Here is a 17,762-nt window from a genome sequence, read left to right as displayed (position 1 = left end):
GCTATCACATGACAGTAGGCCATTAAATAAGAGGAGAGTAAAACTTATTTCAATCCATTTTATTAAACCAGATGTGATATTTGAGCTGCTTCTGCATACCACACCGTCATGCTCTGTTGTGTCAGTAGCTGGAAGGGGGAAGTTGTAGTAGAATGCATGTGAACATGAACTTATCTGATTTTGTTGCTTGTCACAAGCATGGTGCCACTAGAAATTTGCACAAAATGTACCCACATGTAAAAGGCTTCTGTGAAAATGCCATTGTCATTCCTTATCTTTATTTTAGCATGAGCACCTCACCACTTGTTTAAGCTGCTAAGGAGACGCTTCTGTCAGACAGTCAGTGATCTGATATGCCTACACAGGTCTGAAAATAAGACTCTTTCTAACATGTTGTTAGAAAAATTTTACTACCATTTGAATTCATGCTGTCAGGCAACCTTTTTTAACCTTTTTTTTTTTTTAAATAAAGCCTACATCTGTGTGATGTATTTGGCATTTCTGCTCGTTAAGTCTGTTTTATAATGTATAAAAAACCTTTTAAAAAAACATTCAAAATATGAAGCACAATTAGGGCACTGGTGGCGCAGTGGTAGGTTTTTTCGCCTATCATGTGGAAGGCCTGGGTTCGATTCCCAGCCAGTGCCCGACCCCAGCCACTAGATGTAGTGCCGGTCCCAAGTCTGGATAAAATGGGAGGGTTGTGTCAGGAAGGGCATCCATCGTAAAACCTGTGCCAAGTTGATGTGCGGACCAGTTGGTCCGCTGTGGCGACCCCTCACACACTTAGGGAGCAGCCAAAAGATCAAAACATTCAAAATATGGAGCAAAAATCAACAGAATGTTTGAAAAGGGACCAAAGGAAAGAGATCCAAATGCATACAAGAGAGAAAATATTTATATCACCCTCAGAAAAAAACTGAAATTTGATTGATCGTTAGATTGTGTGTTACAGTGCAGTGTGTGTTGCAGTGTGCAATAGATTGTGTGTTGCAGTGTGCAATAGATTGTGTTGCAGTGTGCATTAGAATGTGTGTTACAGTGCAGTGTGTGTTGTAGTGTGCAATAGATTGTGTGTTACAGTGCAGTGTGTGTTGCAGTGTGCAATAGATTGTGTGTTGCAGTGTGCAATAGATTGTGTGTTGCAGTGTGCATTAGAATGTGTGTTACAGTGCAGTGTGTGTTGTAGTGTGCATTAGATTGTGTGTTAGAGTGCAGTGTGTGTTGCAGTGTGCATTAGAATGTGTGTTACAGTGCAGTGTGTGTTGCAGTGTGCATTAGAATGTGTGTTACAGTGCAGTGTGTGTTGTAGTATGTGTTACAGTGCAGTGTGTGTTGCAGTGTGCATTAGAATGTGTGTTACAGTGCAGTGTGTGTTGTAGTGTGTGTTACAGTGCAGTGTGTGTTGCAGTGTGCATTAGATTGTGTGTTACAGTGCAGTGTGTGTTGCAGTGTGCATTAGATTGTGTGTTACAGTGCAGTGTGTGTTGGAGTGTGCATTAGATTGTGTGTTACAGTGCAGTGTGTGTTGCAGTGTGCATTAGATTGTGTGTTACAGTGTAGTGTGTGTTGCAGTGTGCATTAGAATGTGTGTTACAGTGCAGTGTGTGTTGGAGTGTGCATTAGATTGTGTGTTACAGTGCAGTGTGTGTTGCAGTGTGCATTAGATTGTGTGTTACAGTGCAGTGTGTGTTGCAGTGTGCATTAGATTGTGTGTTACAGTGCAGTGTGTGTTGCAGTGTGCATTAGATTGTGTGTTACAGTGCAGTGTGTGTTGCAGTGTGCATTAGATTGTGTGTTACAGTGCAGTGTGTGTTGCAGTGTGCATTAGATTGTGTGTTACAGTGTAGTGTGTGTTGCAGTGTGCATTAGATTGTGTGTTACAGTGCAGTGTGTGTTGCAGTGTGCATTAGATTGTGTGTTACAGTGCAGTGTGTGTTGCAGTGTGCATTAGATTGTGTGTTACAGTGCAGTGTGTGTTGCAGTGTGCATTAGATTGTGTGTTACAGTGCAGTGTGTGTTGCAGTGTGCATTAGATTGTGTGTTACAGTGCAGTGTGTGTTGCAGTGTGCATTAGATTGTGTGTTACAGTGCAGTGTGTGTTGCAGTGTGCATTAGATTGTGTGTTACAGTGCAGTGTGTGTTGGAGTGTGCATTAGAATGTGTGTTACAGTGCAGTGTGTGTTGGAGTGTGCATTAGATTGTGTGTTAGAGTGCAGTGTGTGTTGCAGTGTGCATTAGAATGTGTGTTACAGTGCAGTGTGTGTTGGAGTGTGCATTATAATGTGTGTTACAGTGCAGTGTGTGTTGCAGTGTGCATTAGATTGTGTGTCACAGTGTAGTGTGTTGTAGTATGTGTTACAGTGCAGTGTGTGTTGGAGTGTGCATTAGATTGTGTTACAGTGCAGTGTGTGTTGCAGTGTGCATTAGATTGTGTTACAGTGCAGTGTGTGTTGGAGTGTGCATTAGAATGTGTGTCACAGTGTAGTGTGTTGTAGTATGTGTTACAGTGCAGTGTGTGTTGGAGTGTGCATTAGATTGTGTGTTACAGTGCAGTGTGTGTTACAGTGCAGTGTGTGTTGGAGTGTGCATTAGATTGTGTGTTACAGTGCAGTGTGTGTTGCAGTATGTGTTACAGTGCAGTGTGTGTTGGAGTGTGCATTAGATTGTGTGTTACAGTGCAGTGTGTGTTACAGTGCAGTGTTTGTTGGAGTGTGCATTAGATTGTGTGTTACAGTGCAGTGTGTGTTGCAGTGTGCATTAGATTGTGTGTTACAGTGCAGTGTGTGTTGCAGTATGTGTTACAGTGCAGTGTGTGTTGCAGTGTGCATTAGATTGTGTTACAGTGCAGTGTGTGTTGCAGTGTGCATTAGAATGTGTGTCACAGTGTAGTGTGTTGTAGTATGTGTTACAGTGCAGTGTGTGTTGGAGTGTGCATTAGATTGTGTGTTACAGTGCAGTGTGTGTTACAGTGTAGTGTGTGTTGCAGTGTGCATTAGATTGTGTGTTACAGTGTAGTGTGTGTTGCAGTGTGCATTAGATTGTGTTACAGTGCAGTGTGTGTTGCAGTGTGCATTAGATTGTGTGTTACAGTGCAGTGTGTGTTGCAGTGTGCATTAGATTGTGTGTTACATTGCAGTGTGTGTTGCAGTGTGCATTAGATTGTGTGTTACAGTGCAGTGTGTGTTGCAGTGTGCATTAGATTGTGTGTTACAGTGTAGTCTGTGTTGCAATGTACACTGCATTATAACACACACTATAACACACACTACACAATTCTGTGTTAACTGTAGAGACTGTAGTGTGTGAAAGTCTAGTTATTTGAAATACTCAGACCAGCCTATCCGGTACCAAGAACCATGGGATGGTTAAAGTCATAGAAATCACAGGTAAACATTACCTGAAGCTCTTGGCCTGTATGTGCATGATCTTATGCATTGTGCCGATTAGATCAAATGTAGAGTTGTTCCTAATAATGTGAACAAGTGTAATATATTCTAGATAGCCAGGCTATTTGGGCTATTTATTATATTCATAATTATATCATTATGAAGGTGTTTTATTATGATTATGTAATGTAATAATTATGAAGGCCATGATATATTAGCTATTGGCCTAAACATGCTTCGACAAACGAAAGAGCGACAGAGCTTGAGAGAGAGAGAGAGAGAGAGAGAGAAACAGTGACATCAGAGCAGCAGCAGCGCGCGCACATCTCACAAACCGCGCTCGAGCCGTGTCCACCACACCCGTCATCACTAACTGCTCTAAAATGAGGTAAGATTCGCTTCATATAGTATTTTATTCCTATCTTATTGCTGTACAGGTTGGTAAATGTCTATGCTTGTGGTCAGAGAAAGGCTTTGTCGAGCATGAATGGCCTGTTTTGTGTCGAGGGAAAGGAGCGCGGTCCTGATGAGAATATTTATGAGGATGAAAGCTCGTGAGGCTCTCGTGCATACCATGTTTTAGCTACACACACAACGGATATCAGAAATCTTAAAAATAAATAGCTGGACATGGTGTGCGTAATGCACATTATATGATTTATTAAGCTAGGATATAAAATGTTTAAAATGCGACACGTTTTTTTTCCCCTTAACACTGACGACTGACGTCGCAAGGTCGACAGGGAAGTCAGGTGGCTTCTCTACCTGATCATGCACAATATATAACGATCTACTAAGGGCTGGTGTAGCATCTCGTGAATTATGGTAAAAAAAAAATGGTTAAAAAATGGTTGAACACGAATTAGGGGTATATTCGTGTACTGTTGTTGATAACCGAGAGGAGAAAAAACCCTCCCTCTATTGCGATTTTGCCTTAACTGCCACCCCCACTATAGCGCTCTATCAGAGAACTAAAAGACAAAAGGACGAGACAGAAAAATGATTGTGATTAACAATTTATGCATTTTTTCCCCCTCTCAGAAACAATGTGGCCATTTCCAAACACCTTTTAAATTAGGGTCACCTGTCAAACCTAATAATAAATTAGGATATAAAGAGCAGGATTGGTTCTCTAAAGCAAGAAGGCGTTTTTAATAGGATTGCTCATCACTGTAGTTTGTCAGAATATGACTTTTGGCTTTTTGTCACTATGGCTTTTATGTCACTATGTGTTCATTTGTTTTGTTTTAACACCCGATTGTTCACCCTAGTCGATTCTTTGTGTTGTCGGATTTTTGCTGACCAAATAACAGTAAAATAATGGGTAAAATAGTGCCACGGTCAATAAAATCCGTTCGTTATTTTCCACATAAACCAGCAAAACACTTCTGGATGAAAACACCCATCTTAGGAAGGTTATAACCTGACAATGACTTGATGTTAGAGCCTTTTCATCATGCAGAATGTTAGTTTATGTTTAAATCAATAAGCAGATTTTAATTTGTCCTCAACACTTTTTACTCAAAAGAACAACAATAACAACAACAACAACAACAACAACAACAAAAAACGCCCTCTATAACAACACATCTGCTTAGACCAAGACATCATATAGTGAGAAGGTCACATGAATCTAGTCTCATAACTATGAAGATAATATAAACTCATTCACCTAAATAGGATGTCAGTCTATTTACTGATGTACTTACAACAATTAAAATATATACAGTATTTATTTACCCTTTTATTTACCTTTTCTGGTTTTGTCAACAATGTTGTCATAATTCCGTGTTGTCATGGTTCCTGTGATGCTCGACAAGGTACAGTATATTTAAAATATATACTGAATAATGGATGACAGACTATCAGAGAGAAAAAGGAGGAAATACAGACAAGAGACATTTAATACACAGCGTTCATGCTCCTGCATGTCATCGCATCTGAAATTGTATGCCAGTGCACAGAGGGCAGATCAGCATGCATGAGTCAAACACACACTGAGTCTCGAAAAGGCTACAAACATGCATTCTCTTTTATGTAATGTCAGGGATGGTCAAATCAATTCCCTAGCCACTCTGGGCAAGCAGGATTAGTAACCAGGATGTTTTGATTCATTTTTTATTTGTAGTTGTTTGACTACAAATACACAGTAAAACTGAAAAATACATAATATGGTCAAAAGACCAAAAATATGGCCTGGCCGTTACATCCATATGTGGTTCTTCACCAATCTGTTGCCAGAATGGTAGAAAAACACACAATCTAGACGGTCTTTGTATGCTGTAGCACTTTCCCTTCACTGCAATTGTTCCAGCAACACGAGTGTCCTGCCCAGAGCTCTGACCTCAACCCCAATGATCACTTTTGGGATGAACTGGAACTCTGACTGAACCCCAGACCTCCTCACTTGACATCAGTACATGATCTCAGTAATACTTTTGTAGCTGCATGAACACAAATCCCCATATCCATACTCCAAAATCTAGTGGAAAGCCTTCCCAGAAGAGTGGAGTTTATTATAACAGCAAAGTGGGGACTGAATCTGGAATAGGATGATTTGGCCATATAGTGTGAACCAACCAAAATAAAATAAAATAACACAGTGATTTTTATGCACGTTGAAAACATTTTAGGTTCTAGCTAAACCAATCTAATCTAATGACTTGCTGAATAAATAAATTGTAATAAATTCTAGATTCGAAGAATTGCTCAGACATTGGTTATTTATTTAAAATGAAGTTGCAGACAGTATCTATTAGTCTCTTATAGCATTCTTCATTTAATCATAGACGCATAATTATTCGTGGTGACTTAATGAAGACTTTGGCCTTTCTTTATTCGGGTATTTAGGTTTATATCTGCTTAATATTACTCATAGTCAATAATACTTCAGATATATGCTTGTATAAAAATTTCCCTTGTTGATAGATGGCCTTTTGATGGTTTACACACAGAGTAGGTCCATAGATAAGAGTCTATTTGATAGGAAGAACACGTGAGGTTATTTTCATTCCCTGTGTAGTGAACATTTATTTATCGAAGAACTTAGTGTTTTCTATTTGAGTATGAAATTTGAGTATGAAATAGGTTAAACAAATTTTTGTCTGCTTTTTTTGACCTGATCTGAAATATTTCACACACACCAGTACAAAAAAAGAATTAAAATGCCAACATGAATTTACAGTTTATTTGGTATGTTTTTTTTTGTTTTTTTGTAATAGACTCACCAGGGCGGCGTAAAAAGTTCAAAGTAAATGACCACATGGCTTTTTGTTAAGTACTACTTAATAATGACTCAGCCTCCTTATTTACCACAACAGTGTCATGATTGTGCTTATTTGTTTCATGGTGCATGGTACTCTACTCTATCTGGATCCTGCTGCTTTTCTGACCTACTGGACTCGATTGATTCATTCCAAGCTGTGACAATTGTGAAACAATGCATGTTCATCCCTAATGAAGGTGAATGTTACAAAAATTCACAGTAAGATAACAGGCCAGTTTTTTGGTATGACATGAAATCAGCTTTTCAGACAGGATGGTATTGTAGCACTGTAGTAGAACTCCAAGCATTAAATTATTTAATTATTTTCGTCTCGGGAGGGTGTGTGTTCTCTTGGGAATTTTTTTAAAGTGCTATCTACACTCTTCATACATTGCAAGAGCTCAGGGACACACGTGATTGGTTACTGCTGCTGTGATTGACAGGGTAGAGAGGGTATTGTCGTCCCTTCCACCTCAAGAGACAATTTTGCTTCCTTGACTCCTGGCTACGGTTAGCTGTTGCATTGAGGGTATTCAAACTTTTAATCACTTTTCCGCTCTGTCATTCGGTGGCTGCTAGAATATTTTAGCCTGAGTGATTTTTTTCATCTCTTATGTTTCAAACACAATGTTCAGATTTCTATGTTAGCTTATACATCTATAATTATGTTGACTGTTGTCTGCCTGGTTGTGTACCTGGTTAACGTGTGGCTATTATTCATTTAACCCTCACTTTCTCAAATCCGAGGTAAGGATGAGGGACAATAAGGTAGCTGTTTTGAGATGGCCAGAAAAGAATCTAAGAGTTTATAAATGAAATAGAATTTCGGGAGAAACACAATTGCCAGAATCTTCCTGGTTAATAACCGATAAATTCCCGCATGCCTTGTTTCTCCATTAGAAACAAATTTTCCATAATACCTCATCTCCCTGTCTCCTTATTATCAAGCAACTCCTACCCAAAAGTCTTTAGTGTGAACCCCAAGCCACCTTTAACTCTAGCCCAAGTTCTCAGAGTTAAATCCTAACTTTTATTAAATCTTTTTGTCATAACTTGTAAGTATTAAAAATTCAACCTTGCATATTTTATAATAAAGGCCTCATGGTTCATCGGTGCAGCATGTATTAGAGATGAAATTTTGATGACTCATAGCAGTGTAGCTCATGGCTCTCGGGCCACTGAATAATTAAATGACCATAACCAAGCTTCAGATGAAAATGCAGTCTCTCTACACTTGTCTACGAGCAAATCATTGCCCACAAAGGAGGGTCAGGAGTCAGGACACATTTCAGTAATGTTCCAGTATGTTCTGAAACAGCTCCTTGTACTGCTGTGGAATAGTGCAAAGGTTTTTCTCTTCTGAATTGTTTTTAGTTATTCAGTATTGGAATATACTGCTGCAGAATCACATGCTTAACAAGCATGATCTCTTATCCTGCCAAATGAAACAGGACTGTCTTATTATTTCATTAATCAGTCTGTAATCAATGATTACATCTGTAATTAATGATGTATAAATATTTTTACATTATTTCAAACATTGACGTAATAAGGAAAGGTTCGAATTTCATATACAAAGCACAGAAAGACATTATTATTTAGCATACTTGCCTCACACCTCTGGGGCTAGGGGTTCGGTTCCTGCCTCCACCCTGTGTGTGTGGAGATTGAATGTTCTCCATGTGCTTCAGGGGTTTCCTACAGTCCAAACACATGCGTTAGAGGCTGTTTGGTATTTCTAAATTGTCTGTAGTGTGTGAGTGAGTGTGTGATTTGCGATATCTCCAACCTTATGCCTCAAGTTCTCTGGGATAGACTCCAGGTTCCTTGTGACTCTGTGTAGGATAAGTGCTACGGAAAATGGATTGAAGGATGGATATTGTTACTAGTGGATTTCCGAAAATATCAGCTAAAAATACGATCATAATATTGTTATCAGCTCCGGTGAAGGAAAATGTCTCATTAGAAAAGCTCACTATAAGAGCAAGCATTTACAGTATATAAAGTAATTAATTGCTTTAACCTTGAGACTTTTCTCATAAATACAGTAACGCGAGTGCTATTGTTGGTGTTAAAGCTGTTCGAATTGAAATTCTCAGGCTCACCGCCGCCCCATCATAGGTGCCGTTTCCTTAGTAACCAGACGGTCTCAGGGAGATGCAGAAGGGGAGGGAGGGAAGGGGCGATGAAGGGATCATCCTCCCCTCCATCTTCTTTGTTCTCCCTCCTGCTGCTTCTGGCCTAGTTAAGCAGCCAATATCAGAAATTAGGCTCTTAACAACACTTCACTGTTCGGTTTTTATTACTTTTCTGCTTTGGCATGTGAGAAATAATTGTTCTGTGTCATTTCTCTGGATTCAATCATTGTCTGATTTTTAATCTTTGTTACTGCTCCAGGCAGCACTGAATCCTATTTTTCAAGAGATTAAGCTGCTTGGTTTATTGGACTTTCTGAGTGGTTATTATAATCAGTATGTCCAGGATTTTAAGGCAGATGTGTTTGTGCCATGGACACAGTAGATCATGATACTGTACACTCTTTAACCCTGTCTGATAGCATAGCTGATTTAAACCAATGGGAACATTTAATTTTGTTTTAAATATGAACAATAATCTTACCTGGATTTACACTACCAGCTTTGTTTATAAAGACCTGGAGATTTATTATGTTTTATTATAATCTAATGACTATTAATGCTGCAGACCAAAATAATAAATAAATTAATTAAAATAAATTTAAATAAATAAATAAATTTAAATAAATAAATAAATAAATAAATAAATAAATAAATAAATAAATAAATAAATAAATAAAAATAAATAATAATAATAATAATATTATTATTATAAGCAATTATTAACCACTTACTCTCAGACCCTAATGGGACTCGGAAAGAGTGTTTTATTAAAGAAAGTCTCACTTGGCGTGTAAAACCATTAAGCCTATAGTGAAGGACTCATAAGAAAGAAGAAGAAGAAGAAGAAGAAGAAGAAAAAGAATAGTGTTGATACTAACTGCAGTACATAAAAATGATGTGTGCTGTATGTTCAACATTCAGTTCCCTAATATTTGCCAATAAATTGCTACTTATTCGTGAGGCTATTGTAAATAAAATGCTAAAATACCCACCCCATATATGTATCTAACATTATATATACAATATAATAATGTATTAAAATGTATTATATTTTATTATATGTACATCTCTGCCCTGTGATGGACTGGCGACATGTCCAGGGTGCCTTTCGTCCAATGTGTGCTGGGATAGGCTCCAGCAGATCCCCGTGACCCTAATTAGGAATAAAGTGGGTATAGAAAGTGGACGGATGGGTATATACATTTCTATATTTTACATATATATAGAGATAAATGTTTGTATTTCTGTATGTAATTTATGTTTTTAATTTATTGAAACTTAGTATTTAATTAATAATATTTTCTTCTGTGTTTTTCATGAGTCAGAATCCAGACCATAATACAACGCTAAATCAAGTTGATGTTCTATATGGACATCAGTGGAAACATTAGCAGCCCCTGTTGTGTAACTCACATCAACCAAGTACAGCCCAAAGGGCAGACATTGTGTAATCAGCATGCATGCAGTGTGGATATTCAGACTGGTATAGACTTTTTTATAGACAAATGTAGTGTTTTATTTGCATAATTCCTATCTTAATAAAACACAAAACTGTGATAGTCTAGGTGTATTAACATTGCTGTCATTGTTGGCTATTTCACAAACCTTACAATATAATCATTAATTTCATACTAGAGAGCGCGTAATAGAATTGCTAGAAATAGATCAAACTGATCAAATGTAGCCAGGATTTAGCTTAGTTTACAGTACACCTCATAGGTGTCACTCAAGAATCTCTAGCTCACAGATGGAAAACTGTATCAGCTGTTTTTTGGCAAATTAGAGCATGGATATGGTGTTACTATGGAAACACTGTGAATGGCAACACCTCATTGGCAGCTCACCAATGCTGGGCTCCATCTGAATTATTTCCCCTAAGGGACAGGATCTTGGGATAGATTATTCAGGCAGCTTTGCCACAGATGAAGCAAAGTCGGAGGAGCAGCAGTAAAGAAAGCGAAAGACGAAAGAGTAACCCCCGTTTCCAGTGTGGACTGTACGGCATAATAAAAATTCAGGCAAGAGCTAATTAAGATGCAAAATAAGGAATGGCACAGCCTGGTGCCCAACCAGTCAAAAAAATCAGAGAAAAGGAAGCAGCTGTGTTTAAATCCCTGTGGAGTTTCCATGTGCCATATCCTCATCAATCTGCTGTTTGAATCACTCACACATACTCGATTTTATTTCCTTCTTTCCGGTTCTGTCTAATTCATGTTCTCTAGAAATTGCCATGAAATACCAAACCACTTGATGGTATTTCATCGGTTGGGAGCAATTATGAAGAAGTGTCAAACAGTCATGTGTATTAACATGTGTTCAGCTCTGAGAAATTCACACTGTGAGTGGCCACTTTTCAGTGTATACTGTTTGGACAACGTGAAATGAGATCATGCGATGGAAACAAAGCCCTCCAGCTTTACCATTCACACCCATCTGGAATGTTGTATTGATCAGCATGCCTGAGCTACTCATCGATTCATAGTCATGAATTGTCTTTACATAAAAAAAAAAACAGATTGCTAATTTTGCTAGTGAGTAACTGATACTCAAGGGCAACCAACCTGATATACCCCAAAAGGCTTAGTGCACTGAATATGTGAGAAAATACAGATTGTTATCTAGATTCTGGGTGCAAGAATTCGATTTAGTTTTTAAATTGCTGTATAACAATGTATAAGTATTCCTTTAAAATGTGTTTTGTGTACTGTTTTCTCCACCCTGTGATTTGCAGACATCCTAAACACCGTGCACATTTTATAGTCTATGTGCTGCTGTTTTGTTATACCGTCGATGCTTCCCCTGGATGATTTGTGCAAGCCTTAACAGAAATCTCCTAGATGCGTGAGGCTGAAGCCCACCTCCCCCACCGTGGCAGTGCCGAGAGACGGCACTGCACAACAAAGCCCGATTCACGATCACGGAGCTCTGCACGGAGAAACGAGCATGCGCTGCAATAATACAGACAATAATAGAAAGACAAAAAAACAGGGAATGCATATGAAATATAAAGATCATGTGCATACATGCATTAATCAATGAGCACTGATTTTTGTGCCGAGGCATTGCTTTGCAGAACTGAAAAAGTAAAAATGACGGACAGAGGTGTTATTCTGTCTCCATTTTTTTTTTCTTTTTTTTTTTCGGTTTTCAAAACAATACCGAGCTGACTTTATGTCTGAGAAGTGTCCATGTCAAGGATTAGAGGATTAGAGAAGTCGATGGTCATTTTGTTACAGTTTGGACTTATTTTGAAAAAAATCTGCCTTGAATAATAAGTCGAGAGCATGCCAGTATAAACAGCCGTGTGTTTATATTTCAAATAACACTAGATTTTTTTTTTTAAATGCCACAGTCCAAGTGTAGGCTTTTCTTGGGTTTCTTTCTTGCCCTAATTCTACTGTTTGAACAATTAGAGAGACTGAGACAATAGAACACTTTATTATTCTAGACTTACACACATAGTGCGGAGAGAAATGGCATTCTCAGAGACCTTGGTGCAATGTGTTACAGAAAGTGACAACAGTGAACCATCAGACAATATGTAATACATATGTATGAGACAATAAACAGAAGCCGAACAGACAGTGAACTCGGTACAACGAGGACAATGCAACACATCCAGGCTAACAGTGTGGAACATACAGTAAACATATGGACTGGAATAGTGTGTGATGAGTAAAGACATTTCACCAAATCACAGCAGCTTTAAGGTGAAGAGTCAGTCTTTTTTATAAATTCCAATTTATTTATCCAATTCAAAAGTCCAATCAATTATCAAGGCTCTGCCAATGTAATACTTTAATTAGTTATATTTACAATGCATTTTGTTCATTTTTAATAGGTTATATCTACAAATTTGTCATCTTACCTGGATGCTGTATAGTATAGTATATACTGAATGTCCTTCCAATACACTGAGTACTCTCAAAACTTATACCATTTATAATTCCACTATGGGATGTCAACCAAAAGAGGATGGGTTCCTCTCACGGTTCTCAGGGTGGTTTTGGATCTGAATCTACATCCAGATTTCTGTAAAGCTGTCTTTACAACCTACTGTATGTTGTTGGCCACTATGTGTAGTTTTAAAGTTTAGGCTGCACATGTTTTTAAATATAGTGTGGAGTTCATCCTGATCTTCGAGGTATCAGTGTGTTTATTAGTGTCCAGTACTAAACTGCAATCTGAGAAAAATTAAAAGGCTTGTTTTAAAATCCACTATAAGCTGAGTGGAGATTGTCTTAAATTGTTTTTGTGATGGCTTGTGCCACTATATAACACCTGCCTTTCATGTGTTCCAGAGACCCCATTTTGTGATGATGTCCAACTCAGTGGCCTCCTATGACCAGCTGGTGCGGCAGGTGGAGGATCTCCGCAAGGAGAACTCGCACCTACGCCGCGAGCTGGAGGACAACTCACACCACTTGTCCAAGCTGGAAAATGAGACCTCTGATATGAAGGTGAGCAGCAACTTTAGAGGGATCCATACGCCAAATATGTATGTAATAATATATTTGTACCCCCACCCCACCAAAAAAGAGCAAGATGGAAGAACGAATTAGGCCCAGATGAATTTTTTGAATGATTTATTATTACAGTTTGGAGATTAGTAAGAAGTAGAAAGTCATCATTGCCTGTGCTTTGCATTGCATTTGCTTTAGCAGTGCCCTACTTTCCATAAAATGTCTGGAGACACTAGTGGGTCAAAACCAATTTTCACAACCTGAGCACAAAAACTCACAGAAAAGCTTACATTAAAATGTACTGAATATAGGCTAAAAACCATTACATAATCCAACATAACCACGCTGTTGACCCTGTGTTTTGGAAATGTGGTGCTTGTTTAAGTTTTCCTCATTACTCTAAACCTACATGTTGGATTCCAGTAGGAGTCCAATTTCATGTTTTCTTACACCGATCGGTCATAACATTATGAGCACTGACAGGTGAAGTAAATAACACTGATTATCTCCTCATCATGGAACCTGTTAGTGGGTAGGATATTTTAGGCAGGAAGTGAACATTTTGTCCTCAAAGTTGATGTGTTAGAAGCAGGAAAAATGGTCAAGCGTAAGGATTTGAGCGAGTTTGACAAGGGCCAAATTTTGATGGCTAGACGACTGGATCAGAGCATCTCCAAAACTGCAGCTCTTGTGGGATGTTCCCGGTCTACAGTGGTCAGTATCTATCAAAAGTGGTCCAAGGAAGGAACAGTGGCAGGTCATGGGTGGCCAAGGCTCATTGATGCACATGGGGAACGAAGGCTGGCCTGTGAGGTCCGATTCTATTTGAGTTACTGTTGCTCAAATTGCTGAAGAAGTTAATGCTGGTCCTGATAGAAAGGTGTCAGAATACACAGTGCATGACGGGTCAGGGCTGTTTTGGCAGCAAAAGGGGGACCAACAGAATATTAGGCAGGTGGTCATAATGTTATGGCTGGTCGGTGTATTGTTACCTATTGACCTTGCTTTGATTTAATAATTGATTTTAAAATTGACCCAATATCGTAACATAATTTTATTCAATTTTATTCAAAAGAACTAGACAGACAAAAGCCTGTTACATGGTTGGGAATCATCCTGATGGTGTGTGTGTGTTAAAATTTTATTATTTCATTTTGTTACAAAATAATTTTTACTGCATTATATTTACTGTAATATATTCAGTTCTTAGTGAAACTAAGACAACTTCACATAAAATCATATTATAGTGTTGGTCCTCTTTTAGTAAACATGTCACACCACACAAGAGTTAAGGCAGCTGAACTCTCTTTGCCTTTAACTCTCCTGAGTTAGTGTTCAGAAATCCATTAAAAAGTCTACTCCAAAGCATTAATCAGATGGATCCTGCTTATCCCAGTCTGCCCTCCCATTCTGAGCTGTGTTGGGAGACATAAATTCTTGGCCATAAAAAAACCCGAACACCTCTAAAGAACTCATTATGATTCTAAGCCCAGGGTTGAGTTCAGAAACAAATTACACACAAATTCTGAGGCCCAGAGGAAGTTAAGGACAAAATGACGAGAAGCTGAAACCACTAAGTGTGTTTAGTCACCTAGCCATCTACCCATTCAGAATACTTAACACAATGATAACATCATTCATTGAGTAATTAAAAAGAGAGAGTGATTTAATTGACTGGTGTCCTATAGATTATGGCATGAGATTGTGTTTTAGACTTTATTTATAGACAGTAAACAGCTATTAAACAAATCAGAATCAAATTTTGAAAGGACAGTGATATTAGTAGTGAAGCCATAATACCATCCTAGTTTGATTAGCCAGTGTGAAATGTCTTTGGGTAACCTGTAGCACAAAATTATTTCAGGAATCTTGATATTAGATTTGTTCTTGTAATATAGGCTTAAGCTAGGCTAAAGGATACAACAGCAGGAGCAGCCAAGAACCATAGATATGAAACCATAGATGTGTTTTAGATGTACATATTAGATTTGATGTATTAGATGACTATAAGAGGTGTGTTTGGCAGGTTTTATTCTAACTCTATCACAAAAACCGACACAAAAGACCTAAAACTAGCTCCTATAAAATATATGCATTGGAAAAGGGACACAGATTTTTTTTCTCAACCTTTGTATATGAAACAGGCATTTTTAAAGTACAGACGTTATCAACCCCATAATCTCTCTTCCCCTCTCTTAATCTTAGCAATATACACTGACCATGCATAACATTATGACCACCTGCCTAATATTCTGTTGGTCCCCCTTTTGCTGCCAAAACAGCCCTGACCCGTCATGCACTGTGTATTCTGACACCTTTCTATCAGAAGCAGCATTAACTTCGTCAGTAATTTGAGCAGCAATTTGAACAGTAGATCGTCTGTTGGATCGGACCACACGGGCCAGCCTTCACTCCCCATGTGCATTAATGAGGCTTGGCTGCCCATGACCCTGTGCCGGTTCACCACTGTTCTATCCATGGACCACTTTTGATAGATACTGACTTATGCAGACCGGGAACACGGCACAAGAGCTGCAGTTTTGGAGATGCTCTGATCCAGTCGTCTAGCCATCACAATTTGTCAAACTCGCTCAAATCTTTACGCTTGCCCATTTTTCCTGCTTCTAACACATCAAATTTGAGGACAAAATGTTCACTTGCTGCCTAATATATCCCACCCACTAACAGGTGCCATGATGAGGAGATAATCAGTGTTATTCACTTCACCTCTCACTGCTCATAATGTTATGCCTGACTGGTGTATCTTGTAAAATATACGGTTATGTGCATTACATACACTATATTGCCAAAAGTATTCGCTCACCCATCCAAATAATCAGAATCAGGTGTTCCAATCACTTCCATGGCCACAGGTGTATAAAATCAAGCACCTAGGCATGCAGACTGTTTTTACAAACATTTGTGAAAGAATGGGTCGCTCTCAGGAGCTCAGTGAATTCCAGCGTGGAACTGTGATAGGATGCCACCTGTGCAACAAATCCAGTCGTGAAATTTCCTCACTCCTAAATATTCCACAGTCAACTGTCAGCTGTATTATAAGAACGTGGAAGTGTTTGGGAACGACAGCAACTCAGCCACGAAGTGGTAGGCCACATAAACTGACGGAGCGGGGTCAGCGGATGCTGAGGCGCATAGTGCGAAGAGGTCGCCAACTTTCTGCAGAGTCAATCGCTACAGACCTCCAAACTTCATGTGGCCTTCAGATTAGCTCAAGAACAGTGCGCAGAGAGCTTCATGGAATGGGTTTCCATGGCCGAGCAGCTGCATCCAAGCCATACATCACCAAGTGCAATGCAAAGCGTCGGATGCAGTGGTGTAAAGCACGCCGCCACTGGACTCTAGAGCAGTGGAGACGCGTTCTCTGGAGTGACGAATCGCGCTTCTCCATCTGGCAATCTGATGGACGAGTCTGGGTTTGGCGGTTGCCAGGAGAACGGTACTTGTCTGACTGCATTGTGCCAAGTGTAAAGTTTGGTGGAGGGGGGATTATGGTGTGGGGTTGTTTTTCAGGAGCTGGGCTTGGCCCCTTAGTTCCAGTGAAAGGAACTCTGAATGCTTCAGCATACCAAGACATTTTGGACAATTCCATGCTTCCAACTTTGTGGGAACAGTTTAGAGCTGGCCCCTTCCTCTTCCAACATGACTGTGCACCAGTGCACAAAGCAAGGTCCATAAAGACATGGATGACAGAGTCTGGTGTGGAGGAACTTGACTGGCCTGCACAGAGTCCTGACCTCAACCCGATAGAACACCTTTGGGATGAATTAGAGCGGAGACTGAGAGCCAGGCCTTCTCATCCAACATCAGTGTGTGACCTCACAAATGCGCTTCTGGAAGAATGGTCAAAAATTCCCATAAACACAGTCCTAAACCTTGTGGACAGCCTTCCCAGAAGAGTTGAAGCTGTTATAGCTGCAAAGGGTGGACCGACGTCATATTGAACCCTATGGATTAGGAATGGGATGTCACTTAAGTTCATATGCGAGTCAAGGCAGGTGAGCGAATACTTTTGGCAATATAGTGCATATACTGTGTGCACTTATGCTTTGCCTTTGGTTTTAGATATTTATCAGATTTCATTTTGATGATAAACATGAACTTGGCAGCCATAGAGTATTATTCTGAACTTCACACATTAACATTCTGCTTCCCAGGATATGAAAAGCTTTCCAGATCTGTTTCTGACCTAATATTTTAGCAGAAACCATGAACTAACATTTAAATAGCTGACCTTAAATCATGAGCTACCACTATAAAGGTTTACATGATATTTTCCTTGGGCTTCCAATCCCATGATTCCTTCTGTGGCACGTGCCCAGATGCTGAGCACAGCTGGATAATCCCTGCTAAGCTTTTATCGTGAAGGTCAGTTGATAGTCTTTAGATAAAACAGGAATCCACATGAATATCACACATGCAGAGGTTACAGAGAAGAAAGTATGTTATTCAATGGCTATTTTAATTATTGTCATTTTTTGATGATCAA

General features: G+C 39.1%; 1 protein-coding gene across 1 annotated transcript in view; it reads left to right on the top strand.

Moving 5' to 3' along the window:
* Nucleotides 1-3,694: 3,694 nt before the first annotated feature.
* The window catches only part of apc2 (APC regulator of WNT signaling pathway 2), a 27,805-nt gene continuing 13,737 nt past the window's right edge, over nucleotides 3,695-17,762 (top strand). Inside the window, exons 1-2 of the mRNA XM_058401642.1 lie at nucleotides 3,695-3,777; nucleotides 13,094-13,252. Coding sequence (XP_058257625.1) covers nucleotides 13,109-13,252 — 144 coding nt within the window. The 5' untranslated portion in view covers nucleotides 3,695-3,777; nucleotides 13,094-13,108. The remainder of the gene's footprint in view (nucleotides 3,778-13,093; nucleotides 13,253-17,762) is intronic.

This window comes from Hemibagrus wyckioides, linkage group LG10 (assembly GCF_019097595.1).
Source record: "Hemibagrus wyckioides isolate EC202008001 linkage group LG10, SWU_Hwy_1.0, whole genome shotgun sequence".
Lineage (NCBI taxonomy): Eukaryota > Metazoa > Chordata > Actinopteri > Siluriformes > Bagridae > Hemibagrus > Hemibagrus wyckioides.
This window is presented reverse-complemented; position numbering and strand designations above follow the sequence as displayed.